Source organism: Conger conger, chromosome 7, assembly GCF_963514075.1.
Source record: "Conger conger chromosome 7, fConCon1.1, whole genome shotgun sequence".
NCBI lineage: Eukaryota > Metazoa > Chordata > Actinopteri > Anguilliformes > Congridae > Conger > Conger conger.
In genome coordinates, this window is record NC_083766.1 from 18408128 (window position 1) to 18433865 (window position 25738).

A 25738-nucleotide genomic window follows, 5' to 3' on the forward strand; every position below is an offset into this window, starting at 1 on the left:
TTGTAAATCTTAACTTGCATAAAAAGCATCAGCTGTCATGAGAATCAACCACTGCAGTTTCATTTAGTCCTAATGCAGTGTGTCACAGAACACCATTCCATTGCTGCTTTCAGAGAGATATATCACATCCCCTAAGACATTTGTTTATGGCAATCCAAACATGGCTAATTTAAACAAATCTCAAATTTTATAAGCCTATAAAAAGCCCTTTGATGTCTGGTTACACAAACGAATATGTCTCAAAAATAAAACAGCGTGTGTGTGTGTGTGTGTGTGCTTGCCCGTTTGCCTGTATGGATAGGCTATGTGGGTAGGGGCAATGGGGCGGGGTGAATTAAATATCGCGCTTGAAACCGCATGTCGTTTGAAAACGCAGATGCAATAGATGCAGCCAATCCTGCCGTCTTTACCCACCCCTTATTCAAATGTAATTAGAACGTCGATAAATACTGAGCGAGAAATAAAGGGGTGACCGTCACTCGCGTGGGGCGAACTGTTGGGCGGTATTTACTGATAAAACACTGACAGTCTTTTGGGGCGCTCCTAGAATGTGAGAGAACGTTTTTCCCTTGTCTAGTTCCTATTAGCTGCTGTCTCAGAGGCTGACATGGTTGTCCAGCGCTTGAACCTGAATTTCAGCACCAGTGACAGCTCCGTCCTAAACCTCAGTGAGAATGTCAGTTTGCGGGACCCCTTGGTGCCCCAGGACACTTCCAGTCTGAGCAGGACTGGCCACACAGTGGTGGCTGTATTCCTCGGATTTATCCTGATTCTTGGATTCTTAAGCAACTTCGTTGTTCTCATAGTCTTCGCGAGGTTTCGGGCACTCAGGACTCCCATAAATCTCATTCTCTTGAACATCAGTGTGAGCGACATGCTTGTCTGCATATTTGGAACTCCCTTCAGCTTCGCCGCGAGCCTCTACGGGAGCTGGCTTATAGGACACCACGGCTGTAAGTGGTATGGCTTCGCCAATGCACTTTTCGGTGAGATGATTTAATTTTATTTTACTTGCGTTTAATCCTGTGGATGCCGTTATTGCGAATCATACAAGTATTCTATCGTTAACGGTCCGGACCTTTTGTGTTCAGATAGCCTACCAGCCAGACATAGTTCTGTTATATTTACTAATCACTTAAAAAGTATTATTTATTTGATACGAAATAATGTTATTTCCATAAACGAATAACCAAGGTAAGTTTTCAGGTTTAAATTAACAGTTTCTCTTCAGTTGCTGTAGATGCACTATCGATCAACAGGTAGTCTGACATGCGTGAGACATGATCGTATGTTTATTTGGACAAGTTGCGGGTCCTTTTAAGGTACTCGATATAATCTTTTCCAACAAATAGTTTCATGAAGGGGACCACTTATCACATTCACTAAATGGCAATTTAAAAGAATTGTTTTGCATCTCGCCAATGCCATGCTTTTACGCCCGGAAATAAAGAAGGCAAACGTTTTTTACCCATATAATTTTTTATCATTCTTGAAAAGCAATATTATCGATGTCGCCATTTTTATTTTCCAGGCTTACTGACAACATTCACAACACGAATTAATTAAAACGTCATATCTTGGATTAATAACCTTGAAGTAGCTACTCAGTTTAGGGGGCACGTGCCCTAGCCTAAGTTAAACGTTAAAATAAACTTCTATATAGCTATTTAAATACGGGTACGGGAGGCATCTCAATTTAGTATGACTATACCGTTGTGGTTCCGAGATGTGACATGAATTCAGTGGTTACACATATCATTATCATATCTGGGAAATTATATGTATCTGGTTGCTGCTTTTTTGGGTTTTCCAATTTTGCGCCGTTTTTCGACCTTCCTGAGCTCTACTCCACTTCACGTGGACGCGCACAGGGATACATTCCCGCTTAGCCGGCCATCATTCAGGAGTAAAACCCTGACAGATAAAATGCCCATTAGTACAAACATATTCTGGGTTTTAATTAAATGTCTAATGTAGAGAAGGGGGCTGAATAGGTGTAACAGAGGTGCACTATCATTATCAGTTTGCAACCATAAACTTCAGGATAGTCAAACAGGGAACTGCTAAAGTGAGATTGAACTGCCCAGAGGCTGTGTTGTAGGGAGTTAATTTGGCAGCCAGTAGTTCCATTAAATCAGTAGCAGCCTCACTTTTAATCAAAAGTTAGAAAGTTAGACACTTAAATGCAGCACATTAATACATGCTCTGTTTGCAGATTTCCTAATTTGCTGCCTGCAAGCGTAGTGAGAGATCCACACTGCTCCCACTTGTACATTCAATACGATGGGGTTTCAGTATAGCAGTCAGGTTGGTTTATTGCAGTATTTGGTGCACAGTGAAGACTGGTACTGAGGGAAATAAATAAACATACAGCAATGGCATGCATTATGCACTTTTCTGTGAGTTTTGATGTTCCTTATTTCAGTCCCAGAAGACATTCTGGTGTGCTGCCCTGAATAAACCACACATTGCTGCATTATTGCAGGTATATAGGAGTTTACTACCGAAATGTCAGAAATGCAATGAATTAATTGGGAAGCACTCTCATTTGTTCCTACAGGAATGGGAATGTTTTCCTCACAATGCCTCTCTCTCTCTCTCTCTCTCTCTCTCTCTCTCTCTCTCTCTCTCTCTCTCTCTCTCTCTCTCTCTCTCTCTCTCTCTCTCTCTCTCTCTCTCTCTCTCTCTCTCTCTCTCTCTCTCTCTCTCTCTCTCTCTCTCTCTCTCTCTCTCTCTCTCTCTCTCTCTCTCTCTCTCTCTCTCTCTCTCTCTCTCTCTCTCTCTCTCTCTCTCTCTCTCTCTCTCTCTCTCTCTCTCTCTCTGAACAAAAAAACAAACAAAGCAAAAGTGACCAAAGTTCACTATCCAAACACTGCTTACCTAGCTAACTAAAAATACCGATACACAAGGCAAGTCACAGAGACAACAATTAAGGTTCAACGGCGAGTTCGTTCCACCACCGTGGAGCCAGAACAGACAGTAGTCGTGAGCGTGAGGTGGAGGTTCGGAGAGGGGGAGGTGCCAAGCTGCCTGTGGAGGCTATTGATTGATTTGATTTGATTTGATATGATTTGATTGATAAGCTGAGTGGCTCACGTTTCACTGGGGTATAGCCTAGTCAGAACTGCACTTGCCTATCAACTTTTCAGCTGACCTTTCAACACAAAACTGTTCACTCGGTTTCTTCACAAAGATTATTTTTTCTTGAAGGATGGACATTGCAGGTCTTGCAGAAAACTGTACAGCTTTGGGCTTTGGCCAGGACTGGCCGATTAAAAATTCTGAAATGATTTTCAGGTATATATGATACAGAAAGAAGTGCACAGCTCTATTCTATTGGCTCTTGTTTATTTTCTTGACAATTTTGGCTGAGCTTGTTTAGATCACTGTCCAGAGGGGCCATGTGCAGGGCATGGCTGGGTCTAAGACCACCTAATGTCTTTGAAAGGGACCCAGGTGGACATGGGTGCCAGGCCAGGTTGAAAGAGAGGATGATTAATTGCATGAAACACTCTGGATGTGCACAGCCATATTCTTTAGAAATAATGTTGCATAGACTCCCACACCTCATTATTTCTCAGCCCAATTTCCATGAGCCATTTTAGAAATGCCAGAAAATCACCTCTCCTGCAAAAAAAAAGATAAAGCAAACATCAATAGTTAATTTAAAACACTTTTTACACATGATTGGCTGATTAAATATTTGCATGTAGCGGTGTAATGGTGTACAGGTCTATCTAATAAATTGCAGTGTACAGTATGTTTGCATGCTGGTGAGAACAGTGTATACAGTGGTGTCTGTCAGCTGTTTGAAAGAACATTGATGGAGGTTTAACCGAACCATCTGGTCATTAAACAAAGCACTCGATCTCAACTCTGTCCCTGACCCAAGGCAAGGCTATTTAAGTGCTCACTGATTAAATAATGAGGACCATTGCTTAATTAATTTCTAATGAGACGGTATAGTATCAGATAGAAGGTGTGCTATACAATGAGTTGAAATAGAAAGACCAACACATTCCATCATTGTCTAATGCTTTTGTGCTCCATACTAGAGGAAGGTATGGGATCTAGATAATGCGAGCAACACTAAAAAGGCTGGTTTTAACAACAGAATAGCAGGTACTGTAATGAACAGTTTGAAATTATGTTCATTTAATTTTTGATCCTCTCAGGGTGTTTCACAACACTAAGCTTAGAACTACAGTACCTAAAGAAAATTTTGTGGCAAAGATGTCTCCGTAATGCTTTCTCACCAATATCAGCAAACAAATAGAGGACCCTCTTATGTCACTTCCTCTTCCCGTTTACTGTAGGCATTGTATCCCTGGTCTCCCTGGCCATCCTCTCATACGAGCGCTACACGACGGTGCTTTGCCCCACCAAGGCAGATGTGTCTGACTTCCGGAAGGCCTGGCTGTCCATCGGGGGGTCCTGGCTCTACTCCCTGGTCTGGACTGTGCCGCCCCTCCTCGGCTGGAGCGGCTATGGGCCCGAGGGGCCCGGGACCACCTGCTCGGTGCAGTGGCAGCATCCCTCAGCCAACAGCATCTCCTATGTGGTCTGCCTGTTTGTCTTCTGCCTGCTCCTTCCCCTGCTGCTCATGATCTTCTGTTACGGCAAGATCCTCCTGGTAATCCGAGGGGTGAGTGATTACCCAGGGTCAAAGGTCTCCACAGAGCCTGTAGCACCCACCGAATCGACAAAATGCTGCACTACAGTATGTGACATCGGACACTTATATATTGTGACTAGGTCGAAGGGCTCTTTGTAAAGCTGTTCTTCTACCTGAAGATCTTTATCTGGTTCAAATAAGAATGAGCTAATTATCCAATGGGACGCCATGCATGCAAAACATTTCCCAGGTATGCCACCTAACTTATCATTATGTATGCAATTTCAAAGAAACAAGCAAGCAAACAAGACAAGCAAGACATCTAACACCTGTGGAAGCTTCCAAGTGTTTCATGACTGAAGATGTGTAAAATCCAAAAAGTAACAGTGGCCTGCATTTGATTGTATCCAACCCATTCACGCTTAATGCTCTTAGTGGAATTTTAATGAAATTATTTAAAAAGATTACACTCAAGCAACAGTAATTTTGAGAGAGGGAAAGAGGAAAAAACATTTGCAAAATCTTTAGAGTAAAATCTTTGGCAAATTCACAAACAAGAAGAAGAGAGCACTGCATGAATACTCACACCAACATAATCACAAACCAGCACAATACATCACACCAACCAACACTCTGCTGCTACTGCAGAGCTGTTAAAAGACCACTACCATAAAACTGTTTTATAGACCTATCAAACGAACATTCCACTAAAACTACTGTTTCTGTAGACCTGTCAGAATAATTCTACAATAAAACCACCGTTTCTGTTGAGCTATAAAATAACTTGATAGTAAAGCTCTACTGCTGACCTGTTAAACAGTATTTGCCTTCCTCCCTGGCGAGGCTTTGACCCTCCACTCTCATGCATCTGTGTCACAAGCAGCCCAGACAGTGGTAGTCACTGAGACAGGGGTCATGTTGGCATCTTCATTTCTCATGTCCTATCTGATGGCAATGGTCAGTAACTTCTCACATAAGCATTCACATATCAGAACTGGGTCAAATAACCGATTTGCAAATTTTCTATACTTTCTATACTTTACTGAGCTTGTCTGGTGTATAGGAACATATGACATACTCTCAAAAAGTGCAAACACCACATTCTGGTCCTCTTGGTTGGCTCAATTGCACCAGGCAGGATCAGTCAGGACATAAAAGTATTTGAATCCAAAACAATTAGGTATTTGATCCAGGTCTCTCATGTTGACAATGTGATGGCCCTGTGCAAGTAATACATGCCTATGCATGCACTGCACACATACACAATGTGTTATGTACAAGCACAGTGAGGAAGATAAAATGTAAACATGCACACATATATACCTGTATACACAAGCAGACACACTGGCTATATGCACACATACACAGATACATTCATGTACACCAGCTTGTTAATGCAAATATTTAATCAGCCAAGCATATGGCAGCAACTAAATGCATAAAAGCATGCAGACATGCTCAGGAGGTTCAGCTGTTTTTCAAGTGTCAGAATGGGGAAGAAATGTGATCTAAGTGACTTTGACCATGGAATGATTGTTGTTGCCAGACAGGGTGGTTTGAATAACTTAGAGACTGCTAACTTAAAAACACCTTGTTGATAAGAGTCGTCAGTGGAGAAGGGCCAGACTGGTCAAAGCTGACAGGAAGGTGACAGTAATGCAAACAACCACACATTACAACTGTGGTATGCTGAAGAGCATCTCTGAACTCACAACACATCAAACCTCTTAAGTGGATAGGCTACAGCAGCAGAAGACCAATAAGTCTAATAAATACCTAATAAAGTGCTCACTGAGTGGATCGTACACACACATGCATCATTGCCTTCTTCTACATAGTGAAGAAGCATGAATGGCGGCTCCCATGTGTCCCACATTGATTGGGTTCAGGCCATAAATCATGTTCAAATGGGTCAGAAGCTCCTGTGGGTGAGCTGCCAGCATCAATCAGGTAGGATGGAGTTAACTTGCATTTTGCATGCAGGCAGAGGAGGAGGCTAGCCATGACACATTACTCCTAATGCAGGAATACCTCATTTCAGACATGCAGACAATCCTTTGGGCTTGTTTCTGGAGATCTACTGTCTGTGTGTTCTCATTTCCACTCCATTTGGCACACTTAATTAGCAGCTCAGCAAGGTTTCTAGCTATTGAACGAGGTATATTTTATTAGACTCGGAGTGAAAACCTACAGGATGGTAGATATCCAGCAACAAGGTTGGGAACCACTGGCTTAAGGGCTGTCTATTCCAGTCTATCTAGCCTGCTATGGTGCATGGAAATGAAATGGTGGTTAAGTGAAAACAAGCAAAAACATTCATTGAACTGTTTTCTTCAACTAAATATTGTCTCATGCAAAGAGGAATTTAGTAAAATAAGAATGCCACTACAGCTGTCGTTGCTAGGAAACGGCAGACTTCAAGGTCCGATCTCCAGTTTGTTGAAAAATAACCACGGCAGCAAGCTCTTCAGAAAAATCTTTATTGTCACACGTGCACAAATCCGCAGACTCCAAACTTGAATATCAGACTTACACCCATTTTATGCACTGTTCTTATCTCAACTCCTCCTATAACATTCCAAAAAACATCAGCTGACTTGGCTGCGCTACAATGATTTTAGAACTTCTCGGTCCTGAAACCATTGTGGGAAATCGCCCCATTGAATTCCTAAAAAATGAACGCTTTTATTACATATAATCATATAAAACACGGTGCTATTCTGTATTTTCCAAAACATGATGCTTTTCGGTACTTTCTACAGTATATAAATCATTTTTGGTACTTTCCACAACATATGAATCATTTCTGGTACTTTCCACAGCATATTAATCATTTTATTCAACTTCAGATTACACATGGGTCACCAATGCACTTCTAACACAAATTTATCAGTAGTGAACATATAAATCATTTTGTTCAACTTCAGATTACACATGGGTCACTAATACACTTCTAACACAAACTTATCAGCAGTGAATCATTGAAAATATACAGATATACTAAACATTTGATTAATATTATAGTGAGTAAATGCACTTCTTTAGCCTAATGCATTCTTTGCATTCTTTGCTCTCATTTCGACAGTTGACACTGTGGTTTCTTGCGTTTTCATAAGCTCAATTAAATGCTCTAGGTTAATTTGATTTGATAACAAGCAGCATATATGTGATATATTGATTATAGGCTATATATATATATATATATATATTGATACACTTTTAGCATATATCATCGAGAGTTTTGGAGGAACCAGCTTGCTCATTAGGGCAGAGTCTGATTTTGACTTTGCAAGTAATGAATCACAATAAGGAGGGAGATCAAAAACCGGAAACAACACCGGCATGTCTGCTAGGGTAATGTTCAGGGGGTCAGTAACCCTCTTGCTGCTGTGAGTCATTTGCCCTGCCAATGGGTTTCGTAAGCTGAAGGCCAAGTGAAGGAGTAAGTTACTTGGTTATTTTTAGAAACCAGAATCTGGGCCTTGTCTATTTCCGTTGGTGACAGCCCATTGCGTAACCTGTTTATCTCCTCTGGGGTTTATTTGTCCACATGAGAGACTGTTGGTTGTATTGTAAAGCTTTTTAGATTTTTACCTGGGGGACTTGGTTGAATTCTGTAACTTTTTTAAATTGAAGCAAAGCCTTCAGTTGGAATATATGTAGCTTGAAACAAAGAAGCAGATAATTATGATTCTTGTAAGTAGTATTCCTGCACATCATGAGGACAGCCCTTAAGAAAGTAAATAAAGTGCCTTATTAAGGGATGAATACAATCCCAGATGGAGTTTGAGAACTGCCTCTGATCCACTGATAGTTAGCCTACGGCATTGTGTACAATTTAACACCAGCACATTTATAGCAAAGGATTTAAATTCCTTTTTGTACTCATTCATGTGACAGTGCTTCAAGTTTGTATAATACTAACTGCTGCTTTGCTGCCAACACTGTATTTACACTCAGGGAGGACTCTAGTAGGTATTTATTAGACTTATTTTTTTTAGACTTATTGGTTTTCTGCTGTTGTAGCCTATCCACTTAGAGGTTTGACATGTTGCATATTCAGAGATGCTCTTCTGCCTACCACTGTTTTAATGTGTTATTATTTGTGCTACTCTCACCTTCCTGTCGGCTTTGACTAACCTGACTCTTTTTCTCTGACCTCTTGTTAACAATGTGTTTTTTTCCTGCAGAACTGCTGCTCACTAGATGTTTTTTTATTTTTTTGCTCCATTCTCTGCAAACTCTAGAGACTGTGTGTTAAAATCCCAGGAGATCAGCAGTTTCTGAGATATTCAAACCACCTTGTCTGGTACCAACAATTGTTCCACGGCTACATCACATTTCTTCCCCATTTTGACACTTGGTCTGAAAAACAGATGAACCTCTTGATGTCTGAATGCATTTAGTTGCTGCCACATGATTGGCTGATTCAATATTTTCGTTGACAAGCTGGTGTACATGTCTACCTATAAAGTGATCACTGAGTGTATATTTCCTCAAAGCACAATATCCATTCAGATTTACTGTCTTCTAATCAATGGCTGGAACACAAGTGACATGTAATGTAAAAACATGTAATTTGGCTGTGACATTACAACTCAAGGCTCTACATCTTAAAGATTAGACTGGATTCACAGCACCATTGATCTTACTCATACATATTTTACTGTGGGATATAATGTGACTGGAGCCTGCTTTAATTCCAGATAAGATTGTAACATACAGGTACCACAGGTGCCCCTGTCATTAGATATAATGATTGTGGTACACTGTTTTCATCACTCAGTAACACAACACAATATGGACAAACCCCAGAGAGCTCAATAATGCAAAGAACAAATCAATAGTCCCTTCATAGGTTTGACATAGAGCATGAAACTGCAAGTAAGCAATCAATGCTGTTATTAATTATTCAGAAGGTCATTTTGATTCTGGATATGTAAGGTCAGTTGTTTGCCTGATTTTAGACTGGGGTATTGACTCTTCATTGCTCTCTTGGTAGCAATTCACCACTGCTTTTATTTTACAGAAGCAGGTCTCACACTCTTTACTTTATTGGTGCTGGTCCCATCTCAGTGGCCTGTGTCTTTCTATAATTACATCACAATGTTTTGTGCTAACCAGACCAATAATCTTTAGCAATATGTACAATTTTCCCATTTCCTGAATCTAGATTTGTAAAACAGCAATTTAAGAGTGGTTAAAAATAAACTTCACTGGTTGCAGGATTCTGTATTCGCTGAAAAAAGTTTTTGATATAAATATCGACATTACAACAGGCGATGACCCAGACTTGAACCACAACTATATAATAACTCTTGCTTCTTTGAGCATATTGTCTTTAATTATCTGACATTTCTGTTTATAACAGATCATAACTGCTGCCACTCTTAACGTTCAGCACTCTGAATGCTGAACACAAGTGCACTTATCTAACACGTAAAATAAATGTATTTGATTTACTTTGTTGATTATTATCAAAGATATCATTTATCAATTACATTGCCAAATTCATTGATAGGCAGAGCAAACTAACCTAAACTAATGAATGAGTCAACCGTTATCAAAATGTACAGCTCATAACCAGATTCAAATTTATTAAATTTAAGATGTATTAAATTACAACAAATATTCAATGTGTAGTCTAAGGTTCAACTTCATCAAACAATGTATACTACAGACATAGACGGGTTACAGTCACAAAAGAAATGAATGAAAGAAGATAGCAAGAGTAGATGCAAAACTCAGATTCCAACTGATGTCAATTAATGTCAAGCAAAAAGCAGGCCCACATTTTATGCAGTCGAAGGAATGATCAGGGGATCATCCAAGGAAACCTGGTCTATTCCCTTCTATATATTATTATTGCTTCAGGTCAACCTACAATACAAAATATTTGTTATTTGTAAGGAAATGAACCCTCTGCTGGTGAGCATTATAGCAATATTATACTGTATATTAAAGATTTTCAAATTTTATTTGGAGGCTACAGCTTTGTGAGGTTTGTGAGCTACTATGTGGAATGCTAAGAGTATGAGATATGTCATCTGAGGTTTCCAAGGTCACCCCTGTTGGCATACAGAGACATACACACCCATATTTATACCTCTAATGGCTACTGCTCCTGCTGTCTGTGTCTTATCTCTCAGGCCTAGCCTTAGGGTCCAGAACAGTCCAAATTATAATTTAGAGATCCAATAAGTAAATTAGAATAAATTTAATATTTAATGTAATGCATTCCAATGACACAGTGTTCCAGAGGCTAGTGCGGCCACTGAATTTGCAGATACTGTAGAACTGAGTTATGAGGCAGCCGCGGTAGCATTTCGACAAACTGGTGCTTTCGGAGGGGAACAAGGAGTACTGAGAATGGTAAGACTGCAGAGTTACTTACTCCCTTACTTCTCCCTCCTCGCAGGTGGCCAAGATCAATCAGACATCCGCACAGAGGCGAGAGAACCACATCCTGTTGATGGTGGTGTTCATGGTGTCCTGCTACCTGCTGTGCTGGATGCCATACGGGGTTGTGTCAATGATAGCCAGCTTCGGCAAGAAGGGCCTGATCTCCCCCACTGCCAGCATCGTGCCCTCTGTCCTGGCCAAGAGCAGCACTGTGGTCAACCCTATCATCTACATGCTCTTTAATAACCAGGTGAGAAGGTTCAAATGCCACTGTATTCAGCCCCATACTATAACCTTTAAACAAACAGGTGAGCCAGCTGGAGATGCTTACACAGCAATCATTTACACAGACAACAGGTAATTTAATTTGTCCCTTATTTGTCTCCTCCATTAAGATGCTTTTATTAGAGCCTACAAAACATTGGTGAATGAGATTAATCCCATGAAAAAAATGTTTCTTGCTACCGTTTAAGGGTTTTGCTCACCACAGAGTTTTTTTTTTTTTTTACCTCATGTGCTTTTTGAGGTTTCAGGCCTTTTTTTCGGGCCAGAAGTTTGCCCTTCTGTTACTCTGTGAGACATACATTACAAATAAAATGACTTTACTTGACTTGATACAGTTTTGTGTTCAGCCACAGCCATACCTGAACCACACAATTAAAAAAATGTTTTTGGTGCACTATAGGGCCACAACAACATTCCTGTTTAGGTCCACCAAAACTCTGGCTCTGCTCTTTACATTATTGGCATTTGGCAGACGCTCTTATCCAGAGCGACGTACAGTTGATTAGACTAAGCAGGAGACAATCCTCCCCTGGAGCAATGCAGGGTTAAGGGCCTTGCTCAAGGGCCCAACGGCTGTGCGGATTGTGGCTACACTGGGATTAGAACCACCGACCTTGCGGGTCCTTGCAGGTCCCAGTCATTTACCTTAACCACTACACTACAGGCCGCCCCACTCTGTGCTCTGAGCCACACTCACTGAAATCCATCTTGGCTGGAGTAATCACTAATAACAACACCTGCCTGATTCCATTCCATTTTCTTAGTCAGCAATATCACCTGTGTGAGACCATTCCAAGGCTAACAGCCAAAAGACTGTTAGAACACACATATTGCCAAATAAGCACAGACTGCACAGAATATGACATCATTACAGTATACAGCACCATACAGAATTATATACAATGTTGTATATTATCGTATTTTATTTTACTACATCCTTGTTCCATTTAAATGTCACTAAAAGTTTTTTCAAATTAGGCTTTGGATGCTTTGGAGTGTTCATGTTTTAACAAACAACTTCCATAGAGTGATTTGTTTCATAGATTTAACTGTATGCTACGTGCAGGGCCAAAATGAATGCTCCCAGTCTAACTGTCGTAGTAGCTCCACACACTTTAAATGGCTACATTCTTTCCTAGTATTGAAGCAGATGCCCACACACATGCATACATACACACACACACACATACACACAAACCAGACACACACAGACACAGACACAGACACAGACACAGACACAGACACAGACACAGACACAGACACAGACACAGACACAGACACAGACACAGACACACACACACATAATATACAAGCATGTGAAATGCTAAATCCAAAGCCATTCTGATGCTGTGACTTCAGGTGGTTATAAGGATAGTTAAGGGGGTTGGGGTGGATCGATCATTTGCCATGAAAGACTGCCGGACAACAGGGCTAGTACCCAGAACAGGAAACAATAAACAGGAAAAGTGATGACTTTTGAACAGCACAGCATAATTCTGCTAATTTCACTGATTAATTCATTAATCCCCAATATCAATACCCCCAGTGTTTATTTGGTGCTGCATGAGATGTTGTTTAGAGCAACCAGGTGAGGTTCCATACCCCTGAATTGAAGAACAGTAGGGATTAAGAGCAGCAGAACACATGGTCCTCATACATATGTTCTGCATGGTGCACTCATTGTTTACTATGGGAAAGTGATTGTTTACTATGGGACATGATCCCAGTGACTTGCTCCTTTTTGACAGTTTTACAGGTGCTTTGTGGCCCTGGTGAAATGTGGGGCGGACCCTGACCTGAGCCACACTCTAAACACCCAGCCCAGCAGCAGAGGGGAGGAGCACCTGGCCAAGAGCATCCCCCTCTCCTTGCTGCGGGCTGACATGACTCCCAGCCACCCCGGGACACCTTATGGCACTCAGATCGGCGCCATGCAGCGGGAGAATTGCTCCCTGGTCCTGGTGGCGCACTACAGCCCCAGTCGGGTTGGGCAATTGGTCCAGTGACAGAGGGACCCCAAGGCGGTTGGTGCGAGTAATTTCCACTGCAGAAGGATCTATGTAGACTGAAACTCAGAGCATACATGTGCAGAAAATGCCAAGGCTTTCCCGCGTGTCATTTCTGAAAGAGTGGCGGTGGTTGTTACATTCATATGCCAGTGAAAAGTGCTGGAAAACAGGGAAACAGCAAACAGGGAAATACAAGCGGGAGTAGAGCCTAATTAATGACTGATTTCACTTCTCAAGGGGAGCATGGCTTTGAGCGAAGGATAATTGGTTTGGTGGCCTGGTTATGCTTACATAATGGTGACAACGTTTCCATGAGACCCCTGTGGAAGCCTCAGCAAGGGGTGGAAGAACACATGCAACCAGGAGGCTGTGCATGATATAAATATTCCTCTTTAATTGAAGGGTACATTTTTTTTTTCTTTATTTGACTATCTTTAATTATCCATTACATGCAACTGCTTTAATTATTAGCATAATGTTGCGTTCATACACAGCTGTGTGCCATTTGTACTGCCATGCATGAAGGAGATTGACAGGTCAATCAACAGGGGTGCTTTTGCTGCAGTTCTGATTGTGACCAACAGGCGGAGCCTCTGGTCCTATCATGTGCAGGAGGGAGCCAATCCTTGCTATTATTTATACATTTCTTGCACTTTTTTGTAACTGTCAGGATTGTAGGGCTGTAAAGCACTGCTTACAGCCAAGAACATACCACCTGTGGCTTTGCAGAATGTTAGTATTTTACTGTGAATTGTGACCATATTGATTGTAATTTGTTGGTTATACTGTATGTGGGTAGTTGTTTACATTGGTAGCAATTCTTCAAACACTTATTATGCTATGGCTTTTGACCAGCATCAATGACTCATATATTTCATGCTTGTGGTGTGACTATAATATAAATAAATGTGACTAATTGTGCTATTCCGTTTTTACTGGATCTGATCACAGATCAAGCCACATGGAAAGTGTAATTCTAGCTGCAGTCTTAATTGATTGTAGAGACAACCAGGAAACTCTGGAACTCTGGAAATGTATATTCATATATTTAACGACTGATGTGAGACATTAGAATTATGTACTTACATGTATAATTACTAGATTATAGAGATATAATCGTATTTCAATTTAAATCCGGAAATAGTTTGTGTGAAATTTAAATTTTCTTAAGGATGCAGCAGATTCACAGAAGGGCTAAACATGAGGCTGTCATCAACAGCTTAGAAGAATTGAAGAAATGAGTGTTAACAAGTGATTGTAGTTACCAGATCTTTCCTTTTGTCCCTGCGCCAGTATAGCACACCACATATTCTAAATACACGGTGATGCATGTTCCACACCTTCACCCACTCACTTATAGAAAGAGAGATGGGAGAGGGAGACAGTGATAATTAAATCCCTTGCTCTTACTGTAAACATATATATTAAAAAAACAACCTCAAGAAAAGCATAGCAATAGCAAAACAAAAACAAGAACGCAGGACACATTGTCAAGGCACAGGCTTCATTAACCAGTCACACCGATACAGGAACTTTATATTATTTTATTATTCACATGACAAATATTTATTTTTCAGAGTATGTATAATATACCGTGGGAGCGTGTTTGTTCCCAGGATCCCCTGTTCTCCTTACACAATGTCAAATAGTAATATAACAGTCATATGACCTTTCCTCATTACCCAATTCACTAAATCATTCAATTTGAAAAGATGACGGTCTTTTCTACTGTATTCAGTCTGCTGTTCCCTCCCCGAGGCTGGGATTCCCCTCCAGTACTGGCCTACTCACCACAGCAGGACCGATTAAAGCTGTGCTTTCCACGGAAAGTACATTTGAATGCTTCTTTACCTTAACTGAAACTGCACCTGTCCTTGCAACCCTCTGTTCAAACCTTTTAAGTGTGTCAGGTCATAAGACTAGCAATGCCTGCCTTACTACTGCCTTAATACAAAGCAGCCTACTGAGAATCTTCAATCTTGTGTTAAAAGCTGGATTTTCCCATGAGATCTGGAATCAACCAACAACACACCAATAACACCACTAATTACACCAATACACAAAAGTGGAGACAAATTTGACCGCAACAATTTATTTGCTATTTGTGTGAACAGTACCCTGTGGAAGATTTTCTGTATTATTCTAAATGGCAAATTCTTATTGAACACAATGTCACGAGTAAAAATCAATTTGGCTTTCGTCGATTATATTTACACCCTGCACGCCCTAATAAAGAAACAAAAGAAATATTTTACTAACAAAGTAAATATATTTGCAGTTTGGGCAGGGCAACGAAGCGGACGGACTTGGAAAAACAATCTTCAATCGTGAGAATGACAGTGTTACCATCAGAGGTATGAAGTCCAGTAACAAAGTCCAGGGTGATTTGGGACAATGGGCATCAGGGAATAGACAGGGGTTGCAACAAACAGCTGGGTCATAGGTTAGATGAAGATGGAGATGATGTTTCTTGAGGGATGGGGAGAAGACCAGGATATCATCCAGGTAGACAAAAGCACATTGCCCAATGAAGTCACAAAGCACATCGTTCACTATAGCCTGGAAAACGGCTGGTGTGTTAGTGAGGCCGAAGAGGACTGCCCGGTACTTGCAGTCTCTGGTGTGCAGTCATCACCCTCTCGAATCCGGACCAGGTGGTATGCATTGCAAAGATCCAACTTAGTGAAGACTACTCTTTTCTACCGGACTTCAGCCAGGTAGTGTGGCAAATTCTACTTCACCCTAGAATGATCACCTTGACCCAATCGATCTGGGGGTTGTGCTGGAGCAGCCAGAAATACCCAAGAACCACTGGTATCTAAGGAGACTTCATCAGATAAAACATCACACCTGGATGCTTTCTGGATACCAAGACTTCAATGGGACAGGTGACCCTTCTTATCTCAGCTAAGGGGGTGAGGTGGGTTCAGTGGAGCTGCATGGGTTTGGGTGTGGGAATTGCAGTGAAGGCAGGAGCCCTGGGGCAACGAGGCACAGGAGTAGGAGACAGAGGGCGATGTGGAGGTCATCGGTCAGCACAATCTTGTAGGCAAGTGTCAATGCAGATTGCCAGGTCCACTAATCCATCCAAATCCAGAGGTAGATCACACATGCTACATTCGTATAGGGTCTCCTAGTTCCATCCGGAAGAGGTTGCCAGTGTGCAAAACTGGATAGAAAAATCTGACACACTGCATTGGCCCTGTCTGAGCTTCAGAATCTGGCATGCGGCAGTACGTCCCACAGCAGTGTGGTCAAAAACTGTCGGTCTGGGAGGCAGCGATACGAGAGCCAAGTCAATACAGTCATGGATGACATCTGACTGAGAAGATGGACAACCCGCTGTAACAAGCAGATCTCTGTGTTGTGCTGCCCCAGATGAATGCCCTGATGGTGGTGCACCTCCAGGTTTGATTGGGTCTGCTGTTGAATCCACTGGTACCATGTTTGCCAGATTAGGCAAAGAGGTAGAGGGCTGGGGACAGGACAGGACATGAACCAGGAACACAGGAGCAGGTACACAGGAGCAGGTAAGCTGGGCACATGAACAGGAGAAAAACAGTAGCGAGACACAATCGGATTCAGGAGAGTGTGATCATACATTAGAAAACACGTAAGAGATGTGGGAGGTGTGCATATGGAACAGGTTCAGTGCAAACAAAAAAACACAGAAGGAAGGCTCTCACAATTTAAACCCACCCATTAAAATTTTGATTGAACTATTTGAAAGACTAATTCAACCGATTGCTCTTTGTGGTAGTGAAGTGGGGGGGCCCCATTACCAACCAGAATTACACCACATGGAAATAACACCCTACAGAATCCCTGCATGAGGAATTCACAGTCTCCAGATGAAATCCCATCCAAAACCTGAACTGAGGGGAATCCATAAGTGCAAACCAAAGGTTATATATGATTCTGAAAAGTTCTGCATCAAAAATCCCTCTAATCTTATCATAAATTACTAGAAAAGACTCATGGTTGTGATCTTTGACAGGGGTGTTTGCATAATTTATTAAACCAGGGTGCCAATAATTGTGAAACCAGTTTTTTTGCGAAATATATTAAAAAATATATATATAGTAGTTGACCTGCTAATAAAGCAAATTGAAATGAAATTTTAATTGAGTGACATACACAGTGAGACAGAGAGAGTTCACTTTCACTGAATTGCAGACTCCATAAAGAGAGAGAAATGATAAAAAAAATAAAATAAAATAAACTTAGATTGCAAGGAAATGCAAGGAGATTGCAAGGAGATGCTTCACAATTTCCTATGCTTGGTTGGCACAGGAAGCTGCCCAGAACGGGGAACTGACTGAATAATGGCCTCATTGAACCAAAACGGATCACAATTAAATTCAAAGAGAGTGAAACCTGTTTTTTGGGGAAATAATCATGTAAGACTTAGGTTGACTCCCTTGAATCCTTAATAAAGCACACTTTACTACCGTATGTTGGAAAATAACTATTATTTCTTAGTTTTACATTTTTATCAAGGGTGACAATAATTCTGGGGCCCACTGTACATATTTGATAATATTGGATTTAAAGTTAATTTATTTAGAATTGCCATTTTGTTTACCTATTTAAAAAAACCCTCTATTTTTTAACCTATACTACACATATTTGTTGAATAAAGATTATAATTTAATATGATTTTTATGTTCTTCACTCCTTAATATATTTTTCTTTTTTTTACTGTGTCAATGTATTTATTTCAATATGTTTGCTGTGAGTGTTTATACTCGTTATCTGTTTCTACACATTCAGCATAGGATTATACGTGTTGCTTTGGCAATATGACAGTAGTTGTCCTGCTAAAAAATTTGACCTGTCAAAAATGTTAAATTAAATTTAAATTAACAGGCATACAGAGTAAGACAGAGATAGATCACTTTCACTGAATTGCAGACAGACTCCAGAAAGAGAGATTAATGGTAAAAAGAAACCCAGGTTGCAAGGAAACTGTATCTGGAGATACTTCATAATTTCCTATGCTTGGTTGGAGACAGCATGGGAAGCTGCCCAGAATGGGGACACAGTGTCATTTTACTACCTGCTGAATAATAACAATACCCACACATGGGCTCATTGAACCAAAACTGATCACACACAAATATTAGGAAATTCAATGAGGGAAATGTAAAAAGGATTTCTTCTGACAACACCAATTTACCAACGATAAACCATGACATCCATGCGCCATTTTCCAGTCCACTTTTAGTTACTGTTCCTAAGTTTCACATAATCGCAGAGATGCATGTTTGAACCCAATGGCTGTGTCCGAGGCATGATTCACTCATTGGAAAAGTGGTAAACACACCATTACAAACACGGTCAAAAGAGGAAACTTTCCATGCTGCATGTCTGCAGTGTGACCAATACATTTTCGTAGCGTGGAACACACAGCAGGAGAACTAAATAGGTGGATCCTCGCTCAGTCTACTTCCACCACCCTTTTCCGTTAAAACAAACAGAACCAAACCGGAGACCCAGAGCACAGAGCTCAACAGGAAGTGACTCATTTTTCACACATTCATTGAATGTATTACTGTGACTGGCCAGTCATGCTTACAACATCCTTCTTGTGGTAAACAATGCTCATAGTTCAACTGTGAATGGGAAATTAAACTCTCAAGTGAAAATGGAAACTCAACCTTCAGCACATTTTAATCATGATTGAACATGTTTTAATCTGTCACTAGTCATTTTCCATGGCTCCATTTTTACACTTTTGCCTTTCTAGGATTTATTGTGCATCATTTGAACTTGCCTGAACATTATGTTGAGAAATTGTTAGATCCATTATGTCACTGGTCAATTTGACCATCACAGTGTAAAACATTTATTGACAAATAATCCTAAAACAGTTTCAAAAAATGTTTTATCTTATCTTTATATTCACCAGGAACAAACACAAATGTATACAAACAGTTTATTAAACATATTCCCTTTCCAATAAATATTCAAATTTGAAGTAACCAACTTGAGGTAACCATTTTGAGTAATGTATTTTTTGCTTTTCATAAAGGTGGCCATAACACACTATTGACCCAAAATGACCCTCAACATCATTTAATAAGAATGTGCACAGGAATCAATATATGGGCTTCTAAACGCAGCTGGAGCATATTGTGGCTGCCATGTTTTGGTTACAATTCATAGACCAATGTAAACAAAATAAAAAAGTTTAATAAGACATCTACAACGCAATTTCTGCCCATACAGAAGTCCTCCAAAATATTTATCCTAATGTATAGGAACCTACCTGTTGAACTGAAAATTCAAACACTCTCACCAGGGAAGAAATTATCACTGTTGGGGAAGTGACTATTGTGACTAGAGTGTCGTATGTGTCAGTGCCTATGTTGCAGAGTACCATTGCATCCTCCAAAAAATTAATACAACACAAATGGCTTCAGCAAATCTGTTGAATTAATGGGAGGGGTGTGAAAAATGATCTGTCTGAATCATCCTGAGCAATATGGTATGTAAAGACCGCCTGTGGTCTTGTTCTGTGAGTTGTGGTAAACTGGCTGGCAGACCCTCTCTGTCTGTGTGTACAGTAGAGTGTGGGAGAGAATGAGGTCAGATTTGCCACAGAGCGCATGCAGCTGCATTAAGTAGATAAGTAGGTGCATTGCACCCTCAAACTAAAAGTCATGTAAAGTCCATAAATATATGGTCTGTGTAGTTTCTCAAAGAAGAACATGCAAAGGAAAACAAGCATTTGCGAGTTGCCTATAATACTAATGATACATTTTTGAATAAAATAATTCCTGTTGTCACTTTGATTCATTTTTATTTGCAGAAAACCATTTCCATGGCTTTGTATGAGCTTTCAGGTAATGCTTCATCAACAGAAGCAGTGAAGGTCAAAGCAGAGATTGGGCTGGGTAGGGAGGGAGGAATCACACAGGGCCGCAGGGTGACGGTGCTCTGAGCTTATGGGCTCCATTCATTTTCACAACACATATGCAGACCACTGCCGTAGTCTAGTCAGCCTCATATTTAATAAGAACTTTCCATGTTGTCAAGGATAAGCTATGTGGGCTTATCCTTGAAAATGAAAAAAAAAAAACCTTTCTTTTGAGAACCTGTTAAAGATTGTGTTGCAGGTGGCATAATGTTGATTGAGTGTAGAGAGGCTTAAACATACTTTCATAAACTGCAAGATCAAAGTATGACTTCATGAAGCCAAACTAAGTCTTTTCTCCACTATTATACAATCAATGGAGCTTGCTTGCTTTATTCACCTTTCTCAGGACCACTAATTGTTATTGATTGGTATTGAGATCCCGACAGATCTCAGTGGGCATTTAATGTAAAAGCAAGTTCAGTTTCCAAGTTTTTAGGTTACTGAAATGTTGTACACAATCAGAATGTATGAAGTGTACAGGTATACCATTGGACTGTGGTATGATTTTATTGTCACATGAATTAGCTTACTCATTAGCCTGCAACATGCATTGTGATATGCTCTAGCTCATTGTACTGGTCCCTGGGTTCCTTGGAAAAAATGTGCTATCTTTTTGCCTCTAATAGTGCGGAGTGGAAAAGCTGAAGGAAAAGATGTATGCACAGCGAGGAACCCCAAGTGAGGTCACGCAGCAAGGCACACCCCCCAAGCTCATGGGAGCCAGGAAGTCAGTAACTACTAAGACCTGTGCGTACGAGAGAAGCTCCTCAGAACTGCATGGGGTGCTCTAGCAGCCGCATCTCTCTATCTCTCGGTCTCCATCCGTTTGGCATCATCAGTCAGGTATCATGATAAACACCTGCAGCGCTAGCCTTCCTCCACCGCCGGTGCCTCCACGGCCTGGAAGCCAAAGCTCCACGCGGAACCGGACCAAGACATACACCAGGGTCCTCTCAGCAGTGTATGTGGTCCACACAGTGGTCACTGTCGCGCTGTTTCTCTACCTGTTCCAGAGGATAGGTCCAGCAAGCGTAAGTAAATGCATACCATTGCATGAAGGACTCATCGTCTTTCTTGCCCTGCAGTAGAACAGCGTTGTGTACCTGGCATCACAGTAAAAATAGTAGGCTGGAGAGTGGTAGATTGCTAAGATGATTGCCTCTTATTGTGGTAAGACATTGGCTTCTTTCTTGACCTGACCTGAGCGATTCTTCATAAAGATTTAGATGGAAAAGTAACCGTTGGATAATTCATGCTAAATGTTTTGTAGTTATGGACTATACTCAAGGGACACAAATAGATAGTATTTGGAGTAAGGGCTTGCTGTAAACAGAAGAATTTGGCACAATCAAAAAGGTGATAACACCTACTTGGTTGGAGTTTAAAAAACTCTTTAAATTTTTTACATTCATTTTGACAATGCAGTAGCTTTGCAGTATTGCAGATCATTTTGACAAAGGCACAATAAACCTCAAACTCAATGATGGAGGGCTGGCAGAAAAAAAACAAGCAAAGTAAAAGTGTTGTGTGACATGAAACCCACAATAATCTGATTGAGTTGTGTTTGCTTTCTGAGAAAACGTTAGTTGAGGTAATAGTACGCATAAATCTTTCGCAATGAAAATGCTTTTATGCTGCAGTGCCACATGGTTTGGAGTTGTTTTCAAAAACGGTATTCATTGTATTTTAGTAAGTCATTGTGTGATCACATATTACTTCTTTGCATCCCCAGAGTGAAGACACCACACTCCGTAATGACCTCATAGTGTTGAAAAGGCTAGTGGAGTGTAACAATAATATGGACAGTGGATCCATGCTGGACTGCAAGAAGGTCCAAGAGGAATTCAAAAGGGTAGTATCAGAGGTGAGATCTTCTTCGTTTTTTATTTTTGCTCAAACTATAATATTTACCTTTTGAAGCACCCCCAGTAGTTACTATGGCACTGAATCCTACTGAGACTATTCTTGAAATAGTTTTTGAAAACGAAACAAAAATGTAATGGGAAACTTGGACTGTGTTTTTGTTAGATGTATAAAAGAAAGTCAGGACATGCAAATTAATGAATTGTTTATTTTCCTTGTCTTTCAAGGCATCACACCCTGAAGGAAAAGGTAGGTTTTCATTAGTTTTCTTATCCCAATAATATATCCATACTGCTGCCCATTGGATATACGTATAACCTCATGGTTGCAACCAAGTGCCAATTAGACCGTTTGCTTTTCTGTTTCAGTGGAGGGACTCTCAGCATCTGGCACTCCCAGTGACGCAGAAGCTCTGGCACAGATGTCAGTTAAGCAGCCAGACCTGCCACTATCATGCACAGATTGTAAGTCTTAAATGACTGGCCAGGCCTTATACTTATACTTATACTTGACTGATAAAAGATGGCATACATTTTTGTTTGAATGAATGAATGAATGAAAAAATGCCATTCCCTTACAGGTAAAACCTTGCAGTGGAACCGGGATCGCTCCATAATGAAGAATGTGGACTACTTCACCAAGCAAGCGACACTGAGAATACGCATCCCTGGATATTACTTTGTCTACTCCCGGGTCACCTTCTCCAAACACAATTCCCGAATCCCCCTTGCCCATACTGTCAACCGCTTGCAGGAGGAGGCAGATAAAGGCCTCCTGTTAAAATCATTCTGTAGCATGAGGACTGGGGAGTTCTGCACCTCCTTCCAAGGAGGAATCGTCAGACTGGAGGAAGGACAGCAGCTCTATGTCAATGTGACAGACTTGAGTCTGGTGAACTTTGACGTGACTGCGACCACTTTTGGATTATTCCTGCTGCGGCACACCCCTTAAATGGCTGCGCTCTTGCTCGCTTGAGGTCAATACACTGACTCCACAGAGGCATGGAGAAGAAGCAATAAAAATTAAATTACCGTTGATGCTTTCTACCAATAAATTGTCTCTGGGAGAACAGGGTCCCTTAGAACATGCACAGAAGTCCACTGGAACCAGACAAGTTCAGAATAAGTGAACCAGAGCAGTGGCGATAAAGATTATCTCTATACAAAGTGGGAGAATGCACTCTCCATGAAGAGCACAGTAACAATGGAACATCACCGCCTCTTTGTTTTCATTTGAATGTATTATTTGTAACTGCACTACATTTCATGTTTATGCTGCACTGATCAAATGGGGGAAGCATAAGGGCATAAGTTAAGGGCATTTATGTGCATTTCATTTATTTTCTCTTTGCATTTATACCAGCAGTGGTTTCACTGACATCCCACTCTATCAGTCTAGGCAGATATTTCTTTGCTAGACTAGGTATGCTGACTTAGGTGTGGAAAATACTCACTGTACTGCAGGTGGGTGTTCTAGACAAGCATGCACGGCTGTGTGGGAAGTTAGGGTTGGAAGATTCATTTCTGCTGCTTCTGACCTGGGATTGCAAAAACAGGGACAAAGTACCCATCATCAGTGCTCATTGGTTCATACATTTGTTAACTGAACACAAGCAAGGCCCTACAAACAGTGAGTCATTTGTTAAGATGCTATAGCTGATGAGTCCTCGATAATGGAATATTCACATTTTATTTGCCTTTTCGATCCGCCAACCCATTTCCTTACTGGTGGTTGTTTTCCAGTAAAATCAGTTTTAACTATTTAAAAATGTATTTATGGTCCTGTTTTTTTTTCCCAAAATATTGCTTTTTATAATTTATTATAAACATGAATTGCTTGTCATAAGAATGAATGTATTTAAACGACACATAGCTATTAAATGACGTACCTTGTATAGTACTGCATCTGTTTTAAATAAATATACATGACCTATTTATAAAAACTTCATTCAGTGTAATTTTGTTTTATAGAAAATAAGACCACCCACTGCCATAAAATCCATCTGTATATGCACATGTTACATGTGTATAAAGTATTATCAACTTTTGTGTAAAATCCACAATGGTGAAACTAAATAAATAAATGTAAAAGCTAGCATTCAGGCTTCAGGCAGACTCAGTGCATGTAGCACAGGTCTCCATCAGGCACTGGATCTAGGGCAGTGGGCTTCGATCCAGGTCCAGGACAGCCACAGTGTGTGCTGGCTTTTGTTGTTACTCAGCAACTCAGGTTTCCTCGGGTCTGAACTGGTAGCTGCTAAGGCAAAAACAAAGACCAGTATACCGGCTCTCCAGGACCAGAAATGAAGATCACTGATCTGGCTGAGACAGGGCTGCCCAACCCTGTTTCTGGAGTTCTGGATAACAAAATATAATTAACTGTCTTCACTATGTATGCGGTAGTCATTTTCAGTTAAGATGGCTATCTTAAAAGGCAATTGCATTGTGGTTTTTTGTTTGGTTCCATTCCATATTTACCAGTGAGTGAAGTATTTAAACCACAGACAGTATGCTATGACTGCAAAACAAAGAACAACAAAGGGTGAATTTTTCTCTCACCCTAATGGTTTTCTGCAATGTTTAATATTTTATGGATTTATTATTTTATCCATGTTCACATACAATAATACACAATGAAAGAAATAGTATTCAGCTCTGCAGAACTATTTGAAGGTGTTGCCTCACTGATGCAAGCCAACAAAATGGCATACACTGAAAATTTGGCATAACTATTTATTTATCATTTTGCACAGAAATTTTGTGTAGTGCAGTATTCAGGAAGAGCCCTCAGCAGTTCCTATGCTGGTAATTGTCAGCAAGTATTGACTGTGCCAGACCATAGGCAATCTGATGGTCTGTACAGCAAACTCACCGAGTCTGCCAAGCCGTTTGGTCATGAATCGATGATTCAGATCAGAATCCCTCAGTCCCACATGCAGAACCTTAAGCTTGAGCAAAGTAAAATCCTTAAGAAAAAGCACACGGACAGTCAACTTAGGCAACCAGACAGCACTGAAAAATGACAGATAGGTCAACCGAGAATGGCCAAACTGGTTCAAGCTGACACAGATAACCACTATTTACAATTGTGGTGAGCAGAAAAACATTTCAGAATGCTTAACATGTTGAACCAACAGAAAACCACATTGGGTTCCACTTCTGCACCGTTGAAGACTGGAAGAACATAGCCTGGTCTGATAAATCTGGATTTCTGCTGAGGCATACAGATGGTACGGTCAGAATTTGGCGCCAACAGCATGAATTCATGGAACCAACCGGCCTTGTCTCAACAGTCCAGCTTGGTGGCGGTGGTGTAATGGAGTTTTCTTGGCAAACTTTGGGCTCATTAATACCAATCAATTATCACTTGAATGCCACAGCCTATTTCAGTATTGTCCATGTGCATTCCTTCATGTGCCACAACGCACCCATTTCCAGCATGATAATGCACTTGCCATCTTAAACTGATTTCATGAACATGACAATGAGTTTAGTGTTTTCAGTGGCCCAATCACCGAATCTGAATCCAATAGAACACCTTTGGGATGTGGGAGAACGGGAGATCCGCAGCATGAATGAGCAGCTGACAAATCTGCAGAAATTGCATGATACAATCAACATGGAACAGAATTTCTTGTGGAAT

General features: G+C 40.7%; 2 protein-coding genes across 2 annotated transcripts; both read left to right on the top strand.

Moving 5' to 3' along the window:
• Positions 1-607: 607 nt before the first annotated feature.
• Positions 608-14235, top strand: LOC133133205 (pinopsin-like). The gene is made up of 4 exons (XM_061249290.1): positions 608-986; positions 4317-4645; positions 11034-11267; positions 13051-14235. The coding sequence occupies exons 1-4, from the start codon at positions 608-610 to the stop codon at positions 13306-13308; spliced, it is 1200 nt and encodes a 399-aa protein (XP_061105274.1). The 3' UTR covers positions 13309-14235.
• A 6785-nt stretch (positions 14236-21020) lies between these two features.
• Positions 21021-23974, top strand: LOC133133996 (CD40 ligand-like). The gene is made up of 5 exons (XM_061250344.1): positions 21021-21264; positions 21966-22097; positions 22324-22345; positions 22465-22560; positions 22677-23974. The coding sequence occupies exons 1-5, from the start codon at positions 21082-21084 to the stop codon at positions 23045-23047; spliced, it is 804 nt and encodes a 267-aa protein (XP_061106328.1). The 5' UTR covers positions 21021-21081; the 3' UTR covers positions 23048-23974.
• Positions 23975-25738: the final 1764 nt, after the last annotated feature.

Coding starts and splice junctions, on each gene's coding strand:
- LOC133133205 (XM_061249290.1), top strand. CDS start 608: ATGGTTGTCCAGCGCTTGAACCTGAATTTCAGCACCAGTGACAGCTCC. Junction 987..4,316: donor CTTCGCCAATGCACTTTTCG/GTGAGATGATTT, acceptor CGTTTACTGTAG/GCATTGTATCCCTGGTCTCC. Junction 11,268..13,050: donor ACATGCTCTTTAATAACCAG/GTGAGAAGGTTC, acceptor CCTTTTTGACAG/TTTTACAGGTGCTTTGTGGC.
- LOC133133996 (XM_061250344.1), top strand. CDS start 21,082: ATGATAAACACCTGCAGCGCTAGCCTTCCTCCACCGCCGGTGCCTCCA. Junction 22,098..22,323: donor TCAAAAGGGTAGTATCAGAG/GTGAGATCTTCT, acceptor TTGTCTTTCAAG/GCATCACACCCTGAAGGAAA. Junction 22,561..22,676: donor GCCACTATCATGCACAGATT/GTAAGTCTTAAA, acceptor ATTCCCTTACAG/GTAAAACCTTGCAGTGGAAC.